Source organism: Papaver somniferum, chromosome 9, assembly GCF_003573695.1.
Source record: "Papaver somniferum cultivar HN1 chromosome 9, ASM357369v1, whole genome shotgun sequence".
NCBI classification, from domain to species: domain Eukaryota; kingdom Viridiplantae; phylum Streptophyta; class Magnoliopsida; order Ranunculales; family Papaveraceae; genus Papaver; species Papaver somniferum.
The window spans coordinates 120148754-120171127 of NC_039366.1; the positions used below are offsets into that span (position 1 = coordinate 120148754).

The 22374-nt window shown below is 39.9% G+C and overlaps 1 protein-coding gene across 1 annotated transcript; it reads right to left on the reverse strand.

The window, feature by feature from the left end:
• Nucleotides 1-3661: 3661 nt before the first annotated feature.
• On the reverse strand, nt 3662-5822 carry LOC113314275. Its single transcript, XM_026563065.1, has 3 exons — nt 5333-5822; nt 5122-5171; nt 3662-4167 (listed from the first exon to the last, which is right to left on the reverse strand). Exons 1-3 carry the CDS (start codon nt 5448-5450, stop codon nt 3826-3828), a joined length of 510 nt encoding a protein of 169 aa, XP_026418850.1. The 5' UTR covers nt 5451-5822; the 3' UTR covers nt 3662-3825.
• Nucleotides 5823-22374: the final 16552 nt, after the last annotated feature.

Below are 22374 nucleotides of genomic sequence, written 5' to 3' on the forward strand. Positions count from 1 at the left end.
CAAGTCCCTGTGGAATGACCCGTATTTGCACACACATACTACAATCGACACCGTGCACTTGCGGTATAACCGCAGGCCCTGCCATCTTTATCTTTGCTCTTCATTTTATACACCAAACCGGGCCTGCCACATAGTCCTTTGCATGTTGTTCTTCATTATCATACCCACAGTTGAAGTTTTCTAAATCCTGCTCAGGGTGACACTCATCAGGTTCTTCATTTGGAAGTTGTACAACATACTGATCATCCTCAACAACGCTTGCTGCCTGTGTTGCTTCAAACCAAAAGTCAGGATTAAATGTTTCAAACTGTTCTTCAGGTATGTTATCAGCTACACTAGACTGTGTTTGTTGTGTAAATTGAGGAACATATACTTCTTCTTTATCTAAGTCAATGAATAACTTCTTGTTCGCTGCCTGACTTTGGTTATTCTTCTTAGATAGTCTAAGACTTGTTCTTGTAGGAATTTGCTTGGTTTTGCTCACTGGTTTCTTTGGTGTTGAAGACTTTTTTGGTGTCAAATACTTGTGTGGAATAGCTACCTCTGATAACCCTTCAGAATACTCATGTGGAATGATAACTTGCATATGCAGTGTAGTCCAATTCTCATGTACTTCTGCATTATCCCAAAACCTCCAAAATTCTTCTTCAATAAGTAATGAATCTGGTAAACAGGGGTCACTATACCATACTAAATCCACTTCCTCATTAGGCTGCAATCTAAGTAAGGGCTTGATCTTTTCTTTCAATTGAAGGAGACCCATATCTGCTCTAGCCAACCCTTTGAATTCAAAACTCATCACAGTGTTCATAACCTTCACCTTTATGTCTCTCTTAGGAAACTTATCTTCAACTTCAGGTCTGCACCAAATGAATACATAGTATTAGATCAAACATACATATACAAGGATCATTTACTTCAAACTAACCTCACAAATCAACCAATTAGAGACATATAGTCCTAACATGACCAATACAGGTAGCTACTCTCATCTTATTTCCATTCTCATGTTGTTTTTCCCCCACTGTTTTCCTTATTTGAATGCATGTCTCTCGTTCTTTTTAGCTTAATTTCGTAAATCAATGGAAACCCACTGATATTTTTTGATGATAAATCATTTGTTGTCTTTGGTTTTTTGACGATTTACAGCATTTGAAGAGGAAAAATCAAAGGCTTCTTTTTGAAGCTTTACTGAAAATCAAAGAAGGTAAACCACCACTTATCATCTCTTTACTTGATTCTACCCAATGGGTCTTAAAGACTGTAATTTTTTGATTTGTTGTTGCAGAATTGATGCTTTTAGGATTCATTTCATTGCTACTGACTGTATTTCAAACCACAATATCAATTGAAACTTAAACTTCAAAAAAACAGAAACCCTAAAATCTATTCAAAAAACTTTAATCAATCCACACAATCGAAACTCAATCATCAATTACTGCAGAAACAAAACCCATATCCTTAAAAACTGAAAACCCTAAAATCAAACATTTACAGCAACCCAAAATCAAACAAACAAACCCAAAATCGAAAAAAAAAACAGAAACCCTAGAAAAAAGTTTAATCAATCGAACACACAGAAGAACCCAATGATGTTTTTCACTTACCTTTCTTCTCCTTCTTCTTCTTTTTCTGGTTTCTTCTTCTCCTTCTTCTTTCCGCGTCTTAACTTCACCATATTTACTTACTCGTTTACAAACAGAGAGTGGAAAATCGACGTTTCTATCTGAAAAAGAGAGAGGAACAGAGAAGGGGGAAGAGCAACAGAGAGGAAAAAAGGGAAGAAGAAGAAAGGGTTTACGAGATTATGACGCTTCTCTCTTATTTTCCCCCATCTTCATCTAAAACTCTTCCATCGAATACCGTTAATTTTCATAGAGATGTGCTGAAATTCAGATCTATGGTCATCACACATCCACGTGTTGCGTTTCTGGTCCACCAAGCCCACACGTGTTGGCGGAGAAAACAAAGTAACTACACGTGTTGGCGGAAAAACCATAGTTACATAGTTGATACCATCAGATATCTTAGGGATCTCCTTGACCTAGATGTGTGTCCGAGATCTGTGACACGTAATACTTAATTATAAACAAACATGTGGCCTCATTTTCACAAATACGTGGCATCATTTTCTCATCTCGGTCAAGATAAATTGACATATGACCGAGAAATTGACTTTTTTAACGTTTTTGGATGGAAAACATCCAACAGAGGCATATTTGTAAATGGGAAAAAAACGGGGTACATAGTTAAGTCGGGTGTAAATATAGGGGTACATCTGTTTATAATCCAACAAAGAATCACCAAAATGATCATGCACTTAACTACAAGCTTGCCAAAGTCTCAACAGAATCACCATGGTTTACGCAATCCAATTAATGACCTAATCTCAAATGATCGATCTTGATGCATAAATAACTTTCCTGATAGATAAAAGAAAGAATCACCAAATGATCATCACCAGTGATGTCGACAAGATCATATGCAATCTAAACATAGGGTTTGAACAAACAACTCAAGTGCATAGCCTAATATATTTAGCATTAAACCATTAAACTAACTTTTTATTTCATATATGCCCCAATATCTCTTAAAAATATATCCTTTTTTTATTTGTTATCACGATTAAATCCTTCATTTTGGGTTTTAACACATAACCACCCTAGATGGAAAAGTAATTTTGTTGCCCCTTGTTTGGTGCTCCCCGAGTCAACCTTCGTTGACCTTCCCTCAGGACCGGCCCTGGGTCTGTTTAATCAATGTACAAGGCTTGCCTGTTTTACGAAATAAAAAATAAAAAAAAATTCAAAAACAACATCAGCGATCACCACACCATCACCTCACGAAAAAAGCGTGCCTAATTTTATGGCATATTATAGAGTAACATGTAAAAGTTGTTTGTATCTTTGTATTGAAATTCCTCTTGTTGTTCGGTTTAAACTTATGGTTATAGTTTGAACATTCATTGACATTGATTTTTGGACGATTTTTGTCTGAAATCTTACTGTTTAGACTTTAGACAACTCCTTGTTACCCATATTAATTTTCAGACACTCGGCGCAAAATCTGGAATGTGTTCTGACGTTACTGTTTGATTGATAGTCTAACTAGTTTGGTCGAACTCAATGATTTAAGTTCCTCCTCTCAGTGAAACTGTTTATCTCCTTAGCTACATCAAAAAGAAAGACATAGCCAATACTTTCATTACTTTCTTTCTACAGATCCTAGTTAGCAATTCGGCGAATAATTCGCGAATTATTCCGAACCGCTACGTTTCGCGAATCATAGGAACATACCAGACCACCGTTCCAGCTGTTAGTTTTTGTTATATTTGTCATATATATTTCTTATAATATCATTAGTCCATATATATTTCATTCATCAACATTTTTTCCATCTTTAAATCTAGACTTATATAAAAATTAGTCTTTTATGATATAAATACTTATTAATATGTTATTTATGTGTGCCGAATTTTGTGTAGCGAATCAACAACTCTAAAACGAATTATACATGTACGTATGCCGTTCCGATTTATTCCCGACTCACGAACCGTTGACCGGATTTTTGACCGAACTTGATTTTTACAAATCCGAATAATACACGTACGTATGCCGTTCCGTACGTATGTCGAACTACGAATTGCTAACTAGGCTACAGATAAATGAAAAAAATATATTTGTATTTCCATAAAGAAGTCATCACACACACATATATGCCCAATACTTCAAATAAAATAGGCATCAGTCTCACATGATTGGTCATACTGATCAAGCAAACCTAGTAGTTACTCTAAATCTAAATATGCTCAACAATTATACCAAACTATGGCATGTATAACTTGTTCCCACATTTGCACCTCCAAGCTTCCGGATAATACTCTGTTGTAACTGGTGTTCCAGGAGGAACCGGAACGTGAACCGGCTTACACGGCCTACACTTGCCACATTTCGATGCACAACGAGGAGGCGACGAACCTGGTAAACTCATCATAAACCCCTTCTTACTTCTAACCCTACTACCACCATCTCTTAACCTTTTCCTCGCCAATGAAGTAATCAACAAACTTCTTCTGATCACAATAGATTTAGTTGCAATTATCATCTCATCATCATTAATCATCAGAACCTGATCCTCATCATCAACACCATCATCACCAAGTTGTTGCTGTTGAGAAAACGTACATTCAGCTTTTAATCAGCATATATCACTATCTTTATTGCACGTGCACAAAATTATACCGATGTGATGCCAACACTAATGTACAAAACTTTTTGGATGTAATGCTAATAAGTTTTATAAAGAATCTAAAAGTTCTAATCACAAGGGGTCATCGCCTTAAATTTAGTGGTGAAATAAACAAAATAAGAGACTAAACATGGGCCAAAAAGCATATCTTGGAAAATACGACTAGCTAGCAGCTGAGACATGAACATCGCAGAAGAGTGTCACGAGATATCGCCAAAGCAGCTACAGGGAATTTGGTTTATAGAGACAATACAAGTATGGGTCCGGCTAATGTGCTGGAAACTATTGCTAAGCTGGCACATGTTAACTGATCCCTGACCTGTGCTTTCTCAAGGACATTTCCTCCATCAATCAAAGAAATGCAAACAGAGACAAGTTCCACGGGATTCTCATTTCTGCTTGACTACTTGCTTTCAGTTTATTTGCTTAGTATGAATGTGCCTACTGGCTTCGCAGTGTCCCTATTATGGACCTGACCTTCGCTAACGGAATAGCCGTGGGATCAAACTAAAATCAGTGAGTGAATTCAATGGCTACAAACTCGTGGTACGTTTTAATAGTTAGCCTGATTTTAGTACTGAAGAGTCTTCCTAAAACATAACATATGCTCTTACCAGAGGAGACACTGTCTATACTATAGTTGTACGCCTGCATTTTCTGGGTCAAACCCGTGAATTTCTTCTTCTTTCCTATTCTATGTGATTCCTCCAATGGATCAGAAAATAAGTGACAGTGGCTCATTATAGCATGGATCACTTGTTATTACTAAGCTTTCAAGGAAATTAATGGAGGAAAATAAAGAAGAAGGGAGAAAGACACAGAGGGAATTAATTGCAACTGAATGACAGAATGGTCTCGTAAAACTGAACTTACCTGATTAAAATGATAACAGTCTGATTTTGTTTCAGCCGAGATTGTTACACCTGCAGAAGAGAAGAGAGATTAGTTGCAGAGTCATAATTGAAAATTACTATAAAAGATAATGTAGTAGCAAAATTTTGATGGAATTTGATATGGGTTTGTTGAGATTAATGAAAAATTATACAAGAAATATGAGATGATGCTAATTATACATTTTTCTTACCAAGAGGTGCAGTTTTGGTGTTGATAGTGCTGAACAGAGCATAGAGAGAAATGATTGAGGCTGAGAAGAAAAAGAAGAAGAAGAGAATTTTCCGGTGATTGCTTATCTCCCAATCCATTGATTGTAATATGCAAAGTACTTAAAACCTTTGAATTCAAACAAGACCCCCGAACTCTGTTCCTCTGTTTCTGTGATTGAATTTATTGGTTGAGAAGTAATAATGAAGAAGAAATATGGACTTGGGTTCCTCTCTGTTTTATACAACTCTAAATAAGCATCATAACTTGTATGAATCTGCAATTACCAAGCAACAGAAGAAGAACAAACTGGTTGGATTGCTCTGTTGAGGGAACCTTAGATCTTAGCAACTTGAAACGTATAAAGCTGACAGATTCTACAGAAGAATTTAATAAGTAATCCGCTCTCTCACACTTTCAGGAGAGTTGGAACTATAAAAACCTCAGTTTGTGATGTTTTTTATTAAGCTGCAAAATTCTAGCCATGTGGATTTATGACCAATGTACCCCTTGTAATTTCTAAAAATCAAATCAACATCAAAATTGGGAAGTAAATCCTTGAATCACTTTTTACTAGTTGTAGGATTTTCTTGCTTGCGAGTTGTGACAAGTGAGAGTGAGTAGTCGGTCAGGGCAGTTATATTCAGTTGATAACTTGATATCAAGGAAAAGAACAGAGTGGGAAGAGAGTGAGACCCATCAATTGCCATTAGAGAACCCAAAATCACTTTTGATTTGAGAGTATAGTGTCAGGCACCATTTTTGTGTAACACGCATGGAGTCTATGTATGTGGGACGAATGTGGCTAGAATTTTCGTTCCATCTATCAATGTTCTTTGCTTCTTTCGTTCAACTTCAAAGCTAAAGTAATCCCCGTTGGATATCACTATTTTGGTGCAAATAATTTGGTTTTAGTGTTTCGAAGGAAGTATTTTGCTAAACTATCAATTCTTATATATAAAAAATACCTTTATTTAATTCATTATTTTTTATTATAGTTTTTTGTTTGGATGTTTTTTATTATACAAAAAAATCGCATACTCACGGTTATACAAAAAAAAATTGGAACCCCATATTTTCCTCAAATGGTGGGGTTCACCACCTTATGTGTCTATGCGGTTTTTATATAGTCTATTTTGATGGTCCATGTAGAAGTATTGTATTTGAATATGTCCTTTTGTTTCTAGGGAGTAAAACCTAAAACTAACTCAAGATACAATGTGTCTTGTTAATTACCACCATCTGGTCTTTGTCCGTATATTATTGTTGTCACAAGCATCTTTGAGTTCGTGAGGATATATGGCTAATTCACTCAAGTGGGAGCCCTATTGCACCCTGAGCTTTGGATCCAAAACCGGAAAACATGAGATTTTAGGCGTAAAATCCTGCATCCCAAATAAAGACGACAGAGTACACATTAGTTACGGTTTCCACATGTAATTTGGCATTCCATGAAAGCCTATTCTCTATGGCGATCGCGTAACTGAACAAAGTTCACTAGCCTTAAGTTGAATTTTGCTGTCTTTTCTTTTACGCGAATAAAGTTCACTAGCCTTAAGTTGAATTTTGCTGTCTTTTTTTTTTTTTAATAAGCTGCACTAGAAAACAAAGCTAAGCAACAGTGCTAGTAATAAGTTATGGTGTAGTAATACCTATTATATCAAAATTAAACAAAACATATAGAAAATCTGGCAAAGTGCCAGTACAAATGCCTTCATGCCCCTAGAAGCTCCACTTTTAGCCAATTTTTCAGCAACATTATTGGCTTCTCTATATCTTTGACTGATCTTTACTCGGTTGAAACAACATCTGAGTTGATAAATTTCTTTGACAAGCCCTACGGCATCCCAGTGAGATAGGACTTCTCCATTGCGTAGTTGAACAACATAGCTAGAATCACTTTCCACTTTCAAATAATGTATGTCCAAGTCCACAACCAAACACAAACCATCTCTGGTTGCCCAGACCTCAGCCACATTATTGTTGTTCTTAAAAATGTGCTTCCCGTAACAAGCAGTAACGGCTCCAGACCCATCTCTAATGATTTCGCCAACTCCTGCAAAACCATCACCATTAGAAGAACCACCAATATTTAGTTTGAAATAACCACTTCTTGGGGTCTAGCAAGCAATAAAGATCTCCTCTTTCATTTTTCTTCCATGGTCCATAGTTTTGTTAACACGATTATACTCCTTTGTCATTCTAAAGGCCTTGGCCAACACCCATAGAGCATTGAACTTCTTGTTCTCGAAAATGAACTTATTCATGTGTATCCATATTCCCCAAAGAACAAAAGGACATAAATCCTTCCATTTTAAGCCACTAATAGACACATCAGACAAACATAATTTCTTGAGAAAATTCGAGGATAAGGAATCTAGGTCAACCTGCATACCGGCACAATCACATAGTTTTCTCCAAATAGGACTGACAATAGAGAAAACAAAGAGCAAATACAAACAAGTTTCAATATCACTGTTACATAGAAGACAACCAAGATGATTTGTAATTCCTTTCCTATAAAGAGATTCATTAACATGCAGTTTGTTATTACATAATTAAGGAAGAAAAAACTTATATTTAAAAGGGACAATTCAATGTCCAAAGAAATATCCAATCCTTATCATGATTTTGACTGCCATGTTTAACAATCTGCAAATATTTGTAAGCTCCACTCACAGTAACATTGCCATACTTACTTGCATACCATATAGGTATGTCAATTAAGACTGTAACACTTGAAATAGGGATAAACTTAATAGAATTAGTTATATCAGGGCTAACACAACTTCCTATCTTGTCGGAATCCCAATATTTAGAGACAAGATCAATGAAAGAACTCATTGCTTCATAAGGAAAGATGGAAGTATTAAAGTTAGACATAAAAGCGATAGTGGAGCTTCCTAACCACTTATTTCTCCAAAAATCAACCATTGTTGCATCTCGTATCCTCTATCTAAGGCTATCCTTAATTGATAGCATTTGTACCCTCAATTATGCTCCTCCAATATCTAGAAGACCCATTTTAATTTCACTTTAGCACTCCAAAAATATGATCACTATAGTACTTAGCTTTAAACAATTTAATCACAATACTATCTGGTTCTGGAAAGATCTTCCAAGCCATTTTTGCAAGTAAAAACATATTACTAAGTTCTAAGTCTCTAAAATTCACTCCTCCTAGATCTTTAGTTCTACGGACAATGTCTCATTTCACACTATGCATATTTTTCCAATCCTTATCACCTCCCCAAAAGAAATTTCTTATGAATTTATTCAATTTGTTCAAAAGAGTTTTTAGTAGCTTGACAACAAACATGATACGAGAAGAAATATGATCAATACAAGCACTTAATAAGGTACATATACCAGCTAAGTTCAGATTCTTATACTTCCATCCTTGCATTTTATTGCTCATTTTTCCAACAATGTCAACAAAATTTTTGTCGCTAATTCTTCCCCATTGTAAAGGGATACCTAAGTACTTACGAGGTGTAGTGGCAACTTGAACCTGGAGGGAATTGGTCATACCTATAGTAAAACTCCTGCCAAGATTGGCAGAAGCAAGGACAGTGGACTTGTTGACATTGCTTCTTTGGCTTCTCCAAGAGCAAAACTTATCCAACAAAGATTTGAGATTAAGAACATTTTTGTAATTGGCCTTCAAGAAAATGATACTGTCACCAACAAACAAAGAATGGGTAATCATTGGAGCTCCTCTAGCTATAGTAAATCCATACAGGGATTTATCTTTAATGCCAACATTGATTAGTCTGGTTAAAGTCTCAAGACAAATGATAAATAAGAAAGGGGATAAATGATTCCCTTGCCTAATACCATTATAAGGTCTGAAACTAACACTAGGAGACCCATTAATTAATAAGCACTTGAAAAGAAACAGTAAAAATATACTTCATAATGCAGCCAACAAAATTATGATCAAACTCATTGCAGATTAAAATATTTTCAATGAAATCCCATGTAATCCTATCATAGGCTTTGTAAAATTCCAGTTTTAAGGTCATCCAACCTTTGTCACCTTTCTTAACCTTAAAAGAATGGATAATCTCCTTGCAAATGATAGCAGAATGAAAAAGAGACCTACCAGGAATGAAAGCATGTTGATTTTGATACAGAATCTTACAAATCAAAGGCCTAATTCTATTAGTGATAATATTAGTAATAGTCTTCATACTAAATTTACACAAACTAATAGGTCTGTACTCTTTAATACAATTAGGATTACTCACCTTAGGTTTAAGAGCAATGAAGGTCATATTAAGTCTAGCATCAAGATTACCATAGGAAAAAAAAAAATCTTAACCATAGCAATGACGCTAGACCCAACATATTTTCAATACTTTGTATAAAAAATACCTTGTAGTCCATCTGGGCCCGTGGCTTTAAGAGATCCCATTTGGCGAATAGCCAGCTGAATCTCATCAATACCAACATCTCTACTAAGCTGAGCATTATTATCAGAAGTGATACATGGAGTAAACAGAGAGCTAATTTCACTATCAAGAGCATCAGAACGAGAAGAATTAAAAAGATCAGAAAAATGATTCACAATACGAGATTCGATATGTTAAGCAGAATTAATCCATTCACCTCTCTCATCTTTTAATATAACAAGAGAGTTTCTTTTCCTTCTGACCATTGTTGAAATGTGTAAAAACCTATAAGTCACCTTCTTTAAGACAAAAGATCATAGATTTCTGTTTCCAATAAGTCTCTTCAAGTTTCAGAAGTCTAAGATACTCAATCAGACAGTTTGTCATATTATTCCAAGCATCATCTGAAGGCCAATTATCAAACTCATTTTGAGAAATCCTAATATTCTCATGAGCATCATCAATCTGCCTAAAAAGGTTACCAAAAACATGTTTATTCCACTTCTTAGATTCCGAACTCTAGAAACATTGTCTAAAAAATAATTACTAACAGAGCTAGTAATGTTTTGATACCATGTTTTTTCAATGATAGTCTCATATCAAGGATCTTCTGCCCAAATGGCTTCAAATCTAAAAGGTCTAGGATTATATCTACTCTTCAAGATCAACAATCTTATGATCCGAGTTATTGTATGGGTGATGATATACCCGAGCTTTGTGAACAGGGACGGAGCTAAGTGTAGCTAAGGGTGGCCCCCGCCCCCCATGTTTTTTGTTAATTCATTAATGATCCCTTGATATTTTTATTATTTGCAAGAAGAATCCCTTAACAACCAGCACCCCCCCTCACACACACACACACAAAAAAAAAATTATGCGTTTTGTAAACTAGCCCCCTTGTAAAAGATTTCTAGCTCCTTCCATGTTTGTGAAACCTGTATTGCCAGCTAGAATTTGCCACAACTCTGTTCATTTTCTCCTTGATGTTAGCAACACCAACTCTCTTGTTATTCCATGTGAATCTAGGACCATTGGCTCCAAGATCAATAACACCACACTTATTCAAAACCTCATTGTTGATGGTGGTTTTTAATTCAGGGTTAAAATTGTAAAACCCTCGCATTTGATATGCTGTCACTCTGCAAAGAAACGGAGCCATGTAAAAGTGATGAGTGTTCAACCTCTCCACTGGCGCATTTATTGAACAACTCAATATTTTCTCATGAAATTTACCCAAAATGGTGCATGTAGCAACAATCCCAGATATTCTGTAAATTTCGGCACCTTGCCTATATTATTCAATTAATATAAGTTTATTTGAATGCTTTCTGTGCTATGTTCCCCGGCTGAACCCTTAATATTGATATGGCATGACAATTTGTGTTCACTCGCAGCAGAGTAGCACGAATTTCCAAGTATCAAGGTTAAGGTCCTTGCATAAAACTACTCAATCGGAAAGCATTCTGCTCACTGGCAATAAACTTAAAAGAACTTTATGTCAACACATAAAATTCAATCAATTTTATGATAATTCACAAGATTCAGATATTACCCTGACTAATTTGCAAAAATTAGGGTTTTGCGCCCTGCGCAGTATATTAGACCCCGCCGGTCGAAATTAAGCTTAGGCGAACTAGGCAATTAATTCGCCATGGATTAGTAGGTGCAAAATCCTACCCAAATCAGAAACCAAGGAAGAAAAGGAGCCACGGGATAATAGTAGCAACAAAGGGAGGTGTGGCCATGCCATAGGCCAGCCGGCGCCACTTGCAAGTGGCCACACCCCAATTTGCCCGACCGGCCCTTATTTCCCATCAACCAATCAGGTCGCTTTAAATCCGCTACACGCATTTTGGATGAGGTTGCGCCCATAGTGCTTGCCGACCCTCTTTCCATCGACCAATCAGGTCGCTCTAAATGCGCCACACGCATTTATAATGAGGCCGCGCCCATAGTGCTTGTCGGCACTCTTTCCATCGACCAATCAGGTCGCTCTAAATGAGCCACACACATTTGGGATGAGGTCGCGCCCATAGTGCTTGTCGGCCCTCTTTCCATCGAATAATCAGGTCGCTCTAAATGCGCCACACGCATTTGGGATGAGGTCGCTCCCATAGTGCTTGTCGGTCATCTTTCCATCGCCCAATCAGGTCGTTCTAAATGCGCCACACGCATTTGGAATGAGGCCGCGTCCATTGTGCTTGACGGCCCTCTTTCCATCGAACAATCAGGTTGCTCTAAATGCGCCACACGCATTTGAAATGAGACCGCGCCCGTAGTGCTTGTCGGCCCTCTTTCCATCAACCAATCAGGTTGCTCTAAATGCGCCACACACATTTGGGATGAGGCCGCTCCCACAGTGCTTGACGGACCTCTTTCCATCGACCAATCAGGTCGCTCTAAATGCTCCACACGCATTTTGAATGAGGCCGCGTCCATAGTACTTGCCGACCTTCTTTCTATCGACCAATCATGTCGCTCTAAACCTGCCACAGCAACATGACATGGCCACCCATGGCTATCCTTGCGCCTGTGGTCGTTCCCACATTATGGCCTTGCTATAATTCCTTTTTCGCTGCCATGACACCATCTACACAAAAAACGTCACCGTGCCGCGACCACATGTCACACGCGCTAATTAGGGTTGCGGCATGCCAAACCCTAATTTGGGCAGGGCCGCTACGACACACGCCACACACACTAATTAGGGTTGCGTCATGCCAAATCCTAATTTAGGCAGGCGCCACTGCACCACTATACCACTACTGGCGCCAACAGAGTGTGGCCATAATCAATGGCCACCCTTTCTCATGAGTTACAATCTCAGCCGTCCAAATTCGCCACAGAATTGACAGGCCTGTGGCAAGTCTTAGGCGACCAGCCAAGACAAGCCTAATAGCATCACATGCTATTCTCCTGTGGCAAGTATCCTGACTTTGTCGTGCCACACATAGCAATCTGCTACATTTTTTCCACGAAAACACTCGAGACATCAAACATGTCACAAATTGGGGGATGCTCATCAGGGTATTGGTCTGGCGATTTACAGTGTGCGGCGTGCAACACGGCCATTATAAGAAAGTGTCAGAAAGCAGGGCAGTTAGTGGCGGTAAGAAGTAGTGGATGGAAATTAACCAGTTTTCTCCATGACGGGAACGTGGTCTCTGGCATTTACACATAATCCCACTTCTCCATTACTCAATCACTCCCACTTTCTACGAGATCAGGGTGCATTCAATATGACTTGTATAAATAGGTTTTACCTATTTCGACCAAACAACAAGTTGGGGTTAACAACAACACAAGTATCTAGAAAAATACAAAAGAACCGATTGCTTACATTTCGCAAGCCAGTTCTATATTCTGATACTCATAAAATAGCCACACCTTCAGAATTAACCATTCTGGTCTCAACACCTTCTTCTCTTCCCTCCCTAAGACCAACCCTTTTTCTTTACTTTGTGATCGAAGCAAGAATGGAACGACCATTTCTTGGTTTAGGCCAGGATTGTACAGATTGATCTCTCGAATCTAAAGTACTCCCGTGCAGTGCATTTTTTTAGGTCTAAATTCGTTTCTCAATAACATACCCAAATTTACCAAAACCGGCAGAATCAGTTTTTACCCATAAACAATTGGCGACCACAGTGGGAGATTAATCTCTCGGTTGCGAAGCCAATTTCTTAATTTTCATTCCAATCTTCCCAAACTCAAGATGGTGAGTCTTAGGTATAAATTCAATCATTAACCAGAATTTACTTCAATCACCAATCCCAACCTTCCGCTTCATGAGTTACCCCGGCCATCCGAAGCACTTCCAAAGCCGCTGATGCTCGAAATCCAATCACCATGGAAGGTATGGCAGAAATATTAAAAGATGTTGCCACAAATCAAACTGGTATTGTCAAGCCGCAAAATGAGATGTTTTTTCTTTTGAAGAGTATGGCGAACCGGCTGTAGCAAGATCCAGCAAACATTCACTCGGAGAACGTCACTAATTTCAGAGATGGCACAAAAATGTTGAATCCTTGTTTGAGGTCTGTGCCCCCGCCAACGACGATGTAGACAGAGTATGTGGACGTATCCAACGAGAGCAAGAGGGAATGATCAACACCAATATACCGTCTGCAAGCCCAGTCAACACATCCCATGGCGTTACACCCTCTAGCACCAACACCAGCAATACCGGAAGCATCCCCTCTGGCGTGACGCCTCCTATTACCAGAGCCAGAGCCGCCGCTACTCCTGATGTTCCTTCAAGCATGATGCCTCCAATCATCACCAGGGTTGCTACCGCTTTTTCGTCAGGACGAGAGACTGGAGGAGTTAGAGGAAACTAACCTCCCATTACCATTGTCGATTTCATGGAGAAACAGGAAGTTCTTGCCAAAACTCAGATGGACATGGCCACAACTCAGAGGGAGCAAAACAACGAACATTCGAATGATTATGTCAAGGGATTCAGAATTCGGGCGTTAGATTATGATGATCCAAATATGACTGAACATCAATTGGTGGAGTTGTGCATTAATGCTTTCTGGGGACTCTGTTCACAAAACCGTGTAATCTATGATGGAGCATATATTTTCATCCCTCAACCGTGTTGCGTCGGGCAGACGATTGTCTTCAATTGGAGAAGCTACCCCGAAGTCCCATTCTCTCTTGGAAGGTACGGTTGGTAAATGTAACTAGGGACTCCTAAACACTACTCACCTGAAAGGTGTCGAGTTTGAAAGCGCACTGATTGACGCGGCCTCCAACTTCAACATTATAACTGAAAAAGTGGGGGTACAACAACCACACCCAATATTTCGCACAGCAATCTGTATGGACAAACTCCAATATACTTTCAAGAGAATCAACTAGACTCAATCTTAATAAAGTATATCAAAGAGTTATATCTCTCTTTCTTGATTCAATTCTTTCTCAAGATAATAGAAATCTGCGAGTCTAATTGAATACAAGAAAAATCAATTGAACGATACCAAAGAACAATGTTCAAGTATCTATCAATTTCAATCAACAACCAAAGGTCGGATTCCAATTGATTGATTCAAACGCACAACCTGTGATATTTTAATTATATAACAAAATATAATGCGGAATAGAAATAACACAGACAACATAATTTTGTTAACGAGGAAACCGCAAATGCAGAAAAACCCCGGGACCTAGTCCAGATTGAACATACGTTGTATTAAGCCGCTACAAACACTAGCCTACTACAAACTAACTTCGGTCTGGACTGTAGTTGAACCCCAATCAATCTCACACTGATCCAAGGTACAGTTATACTCCTACGTCTCTGATCCCAGCAGGATACTACGCACTTGATTCTCTTAACTGATCTCACCCACAACTAAGAGTTGCTACGACCCAAAGTTGAAGACTTTAATAAACAAATCTGTATCACATAGAAAAGTCTACAAGAATAGATAAATCTGTCTCCCACAGAAATACCTACAAGTTTTTGTTCCGTCTTTTGATAAATCAAGGTGAACAGGAACCAATTGATAAAACTGACTTATATTCCCGAAGAACAGCCTAGTATTATCAATCACCTCACAATAATCTTAATCGACGCGGTGAAAGAAGATATTGTGGAATCACAAACGATGAGACGAAGATGTTTGTGATTACTTTTATATCTTGCCTATCGGAGATATAAATCTCAAGCCAATCGTTACGATTGTACTCAAAACGATAGAAGATGAAAAATCAGATCACACAACTACGAAAAAGTAGTATCGGTCTGGCTTCACAATCCCAATGAAGTCTTTAAGTCGTTAACCTGGTTTACAAGAAGAAACCTAAGGTTAAAGGAGAATTGACTCTAGCTAATACAACTAGTATCACACAGGAGGTGTGGGAATTAGGTTTCCCAGTTGCTATAGATCTCCCTTATATAGTCTTTCAAATCAGGGTTTGCAATCAATGTTAGCTTGGTAACAAAGCATTCAATATTCACCGTTAGATGAAAACATGATTAGATTCAAGCTAATATCCTTCAACCTTTGGATCGAAAACTTAGCTTGTTACACACAATTGAAATGCACGATTTTAGGTTTGTGTAACCGTACCCAAACATGTACATTTGTTGGTTCAACAATAATTAACCAAATGGTTAGCCATATGAGCACTTTCATATCAACCATATTCTTCTTCATCATAACTAGTTCAAATGACTCAAATGAACTAGTTAGAGAGTTGTTCAATTGAAAGGAAATCTTATGTAACTACACAAGACACAATCGAAGCAAAAACGATTTGATTCACTCGAATCGGTTCATGAACTTTATAGCCACGGTTTGCATTTAGCATTCCTTAGTTAATATAAATAAGTTCACAAACAATCGTCTTTAGATATAACCAACTTAAGTTCGCAGACTTAGTTCGCGGACTTAAGTTCCCGGAAAGAGTTCTCAAACTCCATATGATATTCTCGGGACGAGAACTTCCGCCAGTTCGTGGACTGGGTTCGCGGACTGAGTTCAGGCTCTTGTTCCGGTTCTCTTGATCAACAAAGTTCGTAAACTTCGGTTCAATGAAAAAGGACTTATACATATATGTGTTGCCACACAATGCTTATATCCAACACTGGTTATATAATCTAAACTCTCATTTCAATCATTGAAACATTCTTAGAGGACGTTATATAGTTGTTATTCACAAACCATTTTTCTTCAAAGCAATTTTCAAAGTGGTTGAAACATATCATGACTTTCGTCACTAGGTACAAATGAACATAGCCAAAGCGAAAGCTTACCAACACATATTTCGAGAAATAGATAGGCGAGATATACTTGGCTCGAAATAGAAAATGTGTATAATCAAAGTCTATATAGCAAAACGACTTTTGTCTCAAAATAGGAGATAGAGTAGATATACTTTTGGGTGATAGATAAGTTCAAGTCTCCACATACCTTTTAGTCGATGAAGTTCCACCAGTTCCTTGAGTAGTCCTTCGTCTTGTATGATGATTGCCATGGAGTTCTTGAGCTCAACTATACTTTTTATCCTAATATGAGACTTAGCTATAATAGACTAGAAATCAAGACTTATAGTTTTGATCACTAATATTGACAAACATGCTTGAGGTAGCAACGCATGCGAGTTCGACCGAGCAATGCTCTAACAGTAACCATCAAGACTCTGAGAGTTGCAAGGGAAAATCAAACAAAAGTAGCCTATTCTTTCCCAGGAAGAGAAAACACGACTTGTCGACCAGCACTATTTGTGGTCCGTCTTCACATCTGCCATATCGTATCAACTCGTCTTTAGAAGTCAAGGGTTAATAGCGCCCTCACTGGAGTTCGCTTCAGGAGCTTCTTCAACAATTCGCTCTAGGCTCCGCTTTAACGTTTCGTTCTAGGCTCCGCTTCAATGTTTCGCTCCAGTAGCCGCTCCGACGTTTCTCTCATGAAGCCGCTCCGCTTCAACATTCGCTCCAGAAGCCGCTTAAAAGTTCGCTCCAGAAGACGCTTCAACGTTTCTCTCTAGGAGCCACTTCAACGTTTCGCTCCAGGCTCCGCTTCAACGTTTCTCTCCAGGGGCCGCTCCGCTTCAACATTTCGCTTCAGTAGCCGCTTCAACGTTCTATCCCGAAGCCCCCGCTTCACAAAAAAAAGGGATAAACTCACATACGTGAGTTATCAAAGCCCGTCAATGTTCATGGCCATTGTCGTCCAAGGTTCGTGCTCGTAGCTGCCACTCCTTCCTTCCAAGATCCATGGTCGTAGCCACCACTCTTCCCTGCCAGGATTTGTGCCCGAAGTCACCGCTCCTCCCTGTCAAGGATCGTGACCGTAGCCGTCCAAACACCATCCATCTTGTTTTTGTTCCCACAAAAATGCAGTCTCTTATGATCACAGTTGCTGCAAAGAACCGTTGCTGCTCGTTTGTTGATACCAGCCAGAGCTTCATCATAGAAACAACCACTATATACAAAGGTAATACGAACTTGTGCATATTTTAGTTTCCCATGGAGGAAGTAATGAAGCCACCAATACGGAGGCAAGATGGTGACATCTTTATCACGGTTAACCCACCGACCATACAAGATAGAACCACGAAAACCACACTTGGGGACTGAGGCTCAACACACAGAATCCCTTCACTGTCGAGAACCTTTCAAATCATAAGGGACAACCAACCAAGAAGTCATGACCGTGACAAGGTCACCACTCTTCAAAGATGTAGTGTAAGGATATCACCACCTCCTTGTCTGGAAGGTGCCTGACCAACAAGCAGTATTTGGCTCAGCCATTCATAAGTATTGTTGTTAGTGAAGAATCAGAAAGTTGAGCCTCAGCAAGCTACGCATACCAACGACACCATGTTTACCGCATCACCTACTCAGAACTCAGCACCGCTTACCCAAGGCCTGCATGAAGACGCGCATCGCCGAGAAAGCCAAATTCGGCTGCCAAAAGTTGGGTACAATGCAGAGCTATAAAGTGCGATTCCCGCCCACTAATCAACAAATGACGAATCCAAAAGATAGTCGTATTCATCAATTCGTCAACCAACTTACCAGCAAATGCAATAGAAGTACGTCTTTCAAGAGAAAATAGGCTCAAGATAATTACAACAGGGGATTGCCAGCACAGGATGTCCTCACGTCCCTCAACCAGGTTATTTCTGATATCAGCATCATCGTCACTGTCAAAGATTTACGAGCCGCAGGAATTTCTCAACATGAAGCCGTGCACGTGCATCAAAGATAGGATGGTCATGGGGCGGGTATGCCAATCCCAGTCACTGCCCCGTTCGTAAAAAAAAATACCCATACCCGCCCCGTTACCCACATGGATTGGGGCGGGTATGGGGAATACCCGGTTCACAAAGTTAATACATAAACTTATTTATAATCAAAACTTAAATATGAAGCAAACAAAAATAATAACATAAGAATAATGCATTTTAAAATTTTAAATTCAGAAATTCATCTTAAGGTAAAAATCTTTAAATGACTTCTTAGTTTTTCTACTTTGTCCTTTCGATACAAGAACGATCGAAGAATGTGTCTGATCACAACAAAGAAACGAAAGTGATGAATATACAAGAACGATCAAGAATATAATAAATGTAAGAAAGCTCGACTAAGTGGTAGAAGTATAAAATTCGATACAAATTCTTGCATAAAAGTCGAAACCCTTATAATATAGAAGCAACCGGGCGGGTATGGGGAGGGGATCTTGAATCCCATCCCCTCCTCATCCCCGTAGCTTAGGTTTCGGGTATTACCCATACCCAATCCCATCCCCATTTGTGCGGGTAAAACCCTACCCAAACGGTGCGGGTACCCACGGGGATGGGTTTGGGTGGGGCAAATGGCCATCCGTAATCAAAGACTCCAAAAGCACGCCGCAGAGATATTCACATATCCGGCCACACCATCGGATCTATGACCAGACAGAAGTGTAACTGGGGACTGCTCATTGTATCCCATCCGATACAATAGTCCATATTCAGAAGATGTTTCAAAGGATGTCGCCTGGAATGAAGTCCTTGGAGACTTGATAGCAGCACGTCGACAATAGAACGCCTCTCATCTCGTCTACTTTACCCAGCGGTTCCGGAAGATTTCGTCCATACAAGTATCCACAACATATCATCACCGCAATCAGAAAGGCAAGAATAAGCCTTCCAGACACCAGCTCAGCAGTCCAGACACCAAATAACTTAAAGTCAAGGAAGGATCAACAACGCAACTACACTCTCCAAGATTAGCCCTGACATGATCATTGCCGAGAATATATTTCATCCATCCATCCCAGGAGTGCAGTGAAGTTTGGTAAATTTTGAAATCCACTGGAGAGGTTAGATACTCATTCTTCTGGAGACCGAATGTAACACCCCGTGTTTTTAGCATGGCGTATGCTAAAAGATGCGCCATAGCCTGAGATGAAGCTTCATTACGTGTTAAGAGGAACATTGGCCTAGAGCCAATATTGCATCAAATGATGCATTAGGCCAGTTGGGAGGATGGCCTAGAACAAATTAGCGGAAAAACAGCGCAATACACAGGTCATTGGCCTATGGACAATATCGCACCACAATGGTGCAACAGGCAAGAGAAAACTGACATTAGAAATGGACAAGGAACATGGCTGGAAATCGGGTTGGCAGCGGACAACCAACATGGCTGGACATCGGAGTTGGCAATGGCAGTGGGCAGCCATCTTGGCCGGTCATTCAGAAATTCATGGCAACGGCCATGAATACTGAAGCAAGCATGTCAATATGCTCCCCTTTCCATACTTGTAGAAATTCCATTAAGACATATATAGGGAGGGGTAGTTGGTTGAAGGTGCATATACGGACCATGCACCAAGTAAGATATCCTTAGAGATGTACAGCCATTACGGCTGGACATTGGAGTGGCCTATGGGCCAAAGCCGGAAGTACAACCATCACGGCCCTTCACTGGGTTTGGCTCAAAAAATTTTCAACCGTCATGGACGGACATTAGAACTGGCATGTGAGCCAGAATTGAATGTATAACCATCACGGCCGTACATCTATGTTGGCCAGGGTGGTGAGGTGAAGCCATCACGGCCTGGGGAGTTGATGAATGATTTTTGCTCCCCCAATTGAAGTTGTAAAAATGTCAAGTTAACATATATAGGGAGGGGTAGTTGGTTGAAGGTACATATGCGGGCCATGTACCAAGTAAGCTTCATAGCTTAGTCGGAAGAGTATAAATGATGCCTAAGGCTCATTTATAGTTGCGTAGCCTTTCGAAGAGTGCATTTGATGCTTAGCCATCACTATGCCATGTCGCAAACCAAGTATTCATCACTTAGATGCATTTTTACGGAACGGCCTATACGGACTAGGCCATTACCATTATTGCTTGGTCACGACCATGCAAATGAGTTGGCTTAAGCTTCTGTCCCTTCGTGATGAACTACGGTCTGTGCTTGATCCCTTTAGAGTAGGGAAGGGTACGTAGGCAGCCGCAATGAGTTGCAGCATTGGCGGTCCACCACGTTGTCGCTCATATCATCTAATTTAGAGATGATTGTGGCACTTTGGCCCTTCATATCATCTAAGATCGGTAGCTCGATGCAAGAGATGATTGTGGCCAGACTTGATGAGGCAAGTTGCATGACATCTAATGGATGCTCATACTTCCTATCAAGCCGTTCGAATTAAGCATGTACCAATAATGCATTGGGTATGGCCTCGGAGGTAAGATACATCGATATGCAAGTTAGCGGATCTTGCATAAGACTAAGGAGAGTATGGCATGAGCCTGATTGATGCACCCTTGACACGAGCAAGACAAGTGCATGATCTCAGCGATGCCAAAGCTTAGTGAAGAGGAAGTGCGACGGTTGCTCAGCTAGATAGGAAATTCAGTGATGAATCTTCTACGTTGAGGCAAGGCACTCGGAAGCCAGTGATGCATGCAAGATGCATTGTCCATAGCCCCTATGGCTTTGAACCCTTTGCAGAACAATGGTAAGTTGGAAGAGTGTGGAAGCTAAAATAGATGCATCATGCTCCACGAGCATGCTTGCAAGGGAAAATGAACGTGCATTTGCCTAGCTTTAAGTCCCGTATCGTAGCTTCATCACGGCGCACCAGGGAAGTTACGGCCTGCGGGGCAATGCGCCAAAGGCGTAATTTTCCGGTCCATCACAGTTGGTATCAGAACAAGTTCCGAGAAAACTCTCGGGACCATGCGTAGTGGACTTGTCCACGAGTATTTTCCTTAATGGAAAACTTAAAGTTGGAGAGTAGGCCAACTCTTGCGCGGAAGTTGTGCTTGTTTAAGTACTGCGGGTTTGCCTGGCCTAAGTGGCACCCCACTTACGAGTGGAAATTCGGAAGACCGTCTAGGATGGTGGGTAGACAATGAGACTGATCATCCCCACACGTTGGTAACTGGCCAACGGTGTGCGTTGTCAGGCACGGCTAGCATCCCACTTACGAGTGGCAACCTGGATGGCCGTCAGGGACGGTGGGAAACTGGAAGCTGTTCCACAAAGTACTGCGCAAAAAACCTTGTCATTTCAATGACATATTTCAACCTGGTGAACTTTAGGGACCCTTGAGTGTGTACTATGGGATGCACATTTAGGATATCTTGTCGAGATATCCATTTGGCACTGGCCAATTGAGATTCTTGGTGACGTTGTGGACTCTTTTTGGATTCCTGGGCAGGCAGTATGGGAAGTTTGCTCAGAAAGTCCTAATTGATGCTCCATGAAAAACTGAAGAAACCCATGATTTCTGAGCATCCGGTATGAGACTTTTGCTCAGGAACCAAAACCGAAGAGTTTGTCCACAATAGTTTTTGTTTTGAATTTTGGGGACGAAATTCTTTAAAGGGGTGAATATTGTAACACCTCGTGTTTTTAGCATGGCGCATGCTAAAAGATGCGCCATAGCCTGAGATGAAGCTTCATCTCAAGCTACGTTATGTGTTAAGAGAAACATTGGCCTAGAGCCAATACTGCATCAAATGATGCATTGGGCCAGTTGGGAGGATGGCCTTGAACAAAGTAGCGCCAAAATGGCGCAATACACAGGTCATTGGCCTATGGCTAATATCGCACCACAATGGTGCAACAGGTCAGAGCAGGATGGCCTTAGAAATGGACATCCAACATGGCTGGAC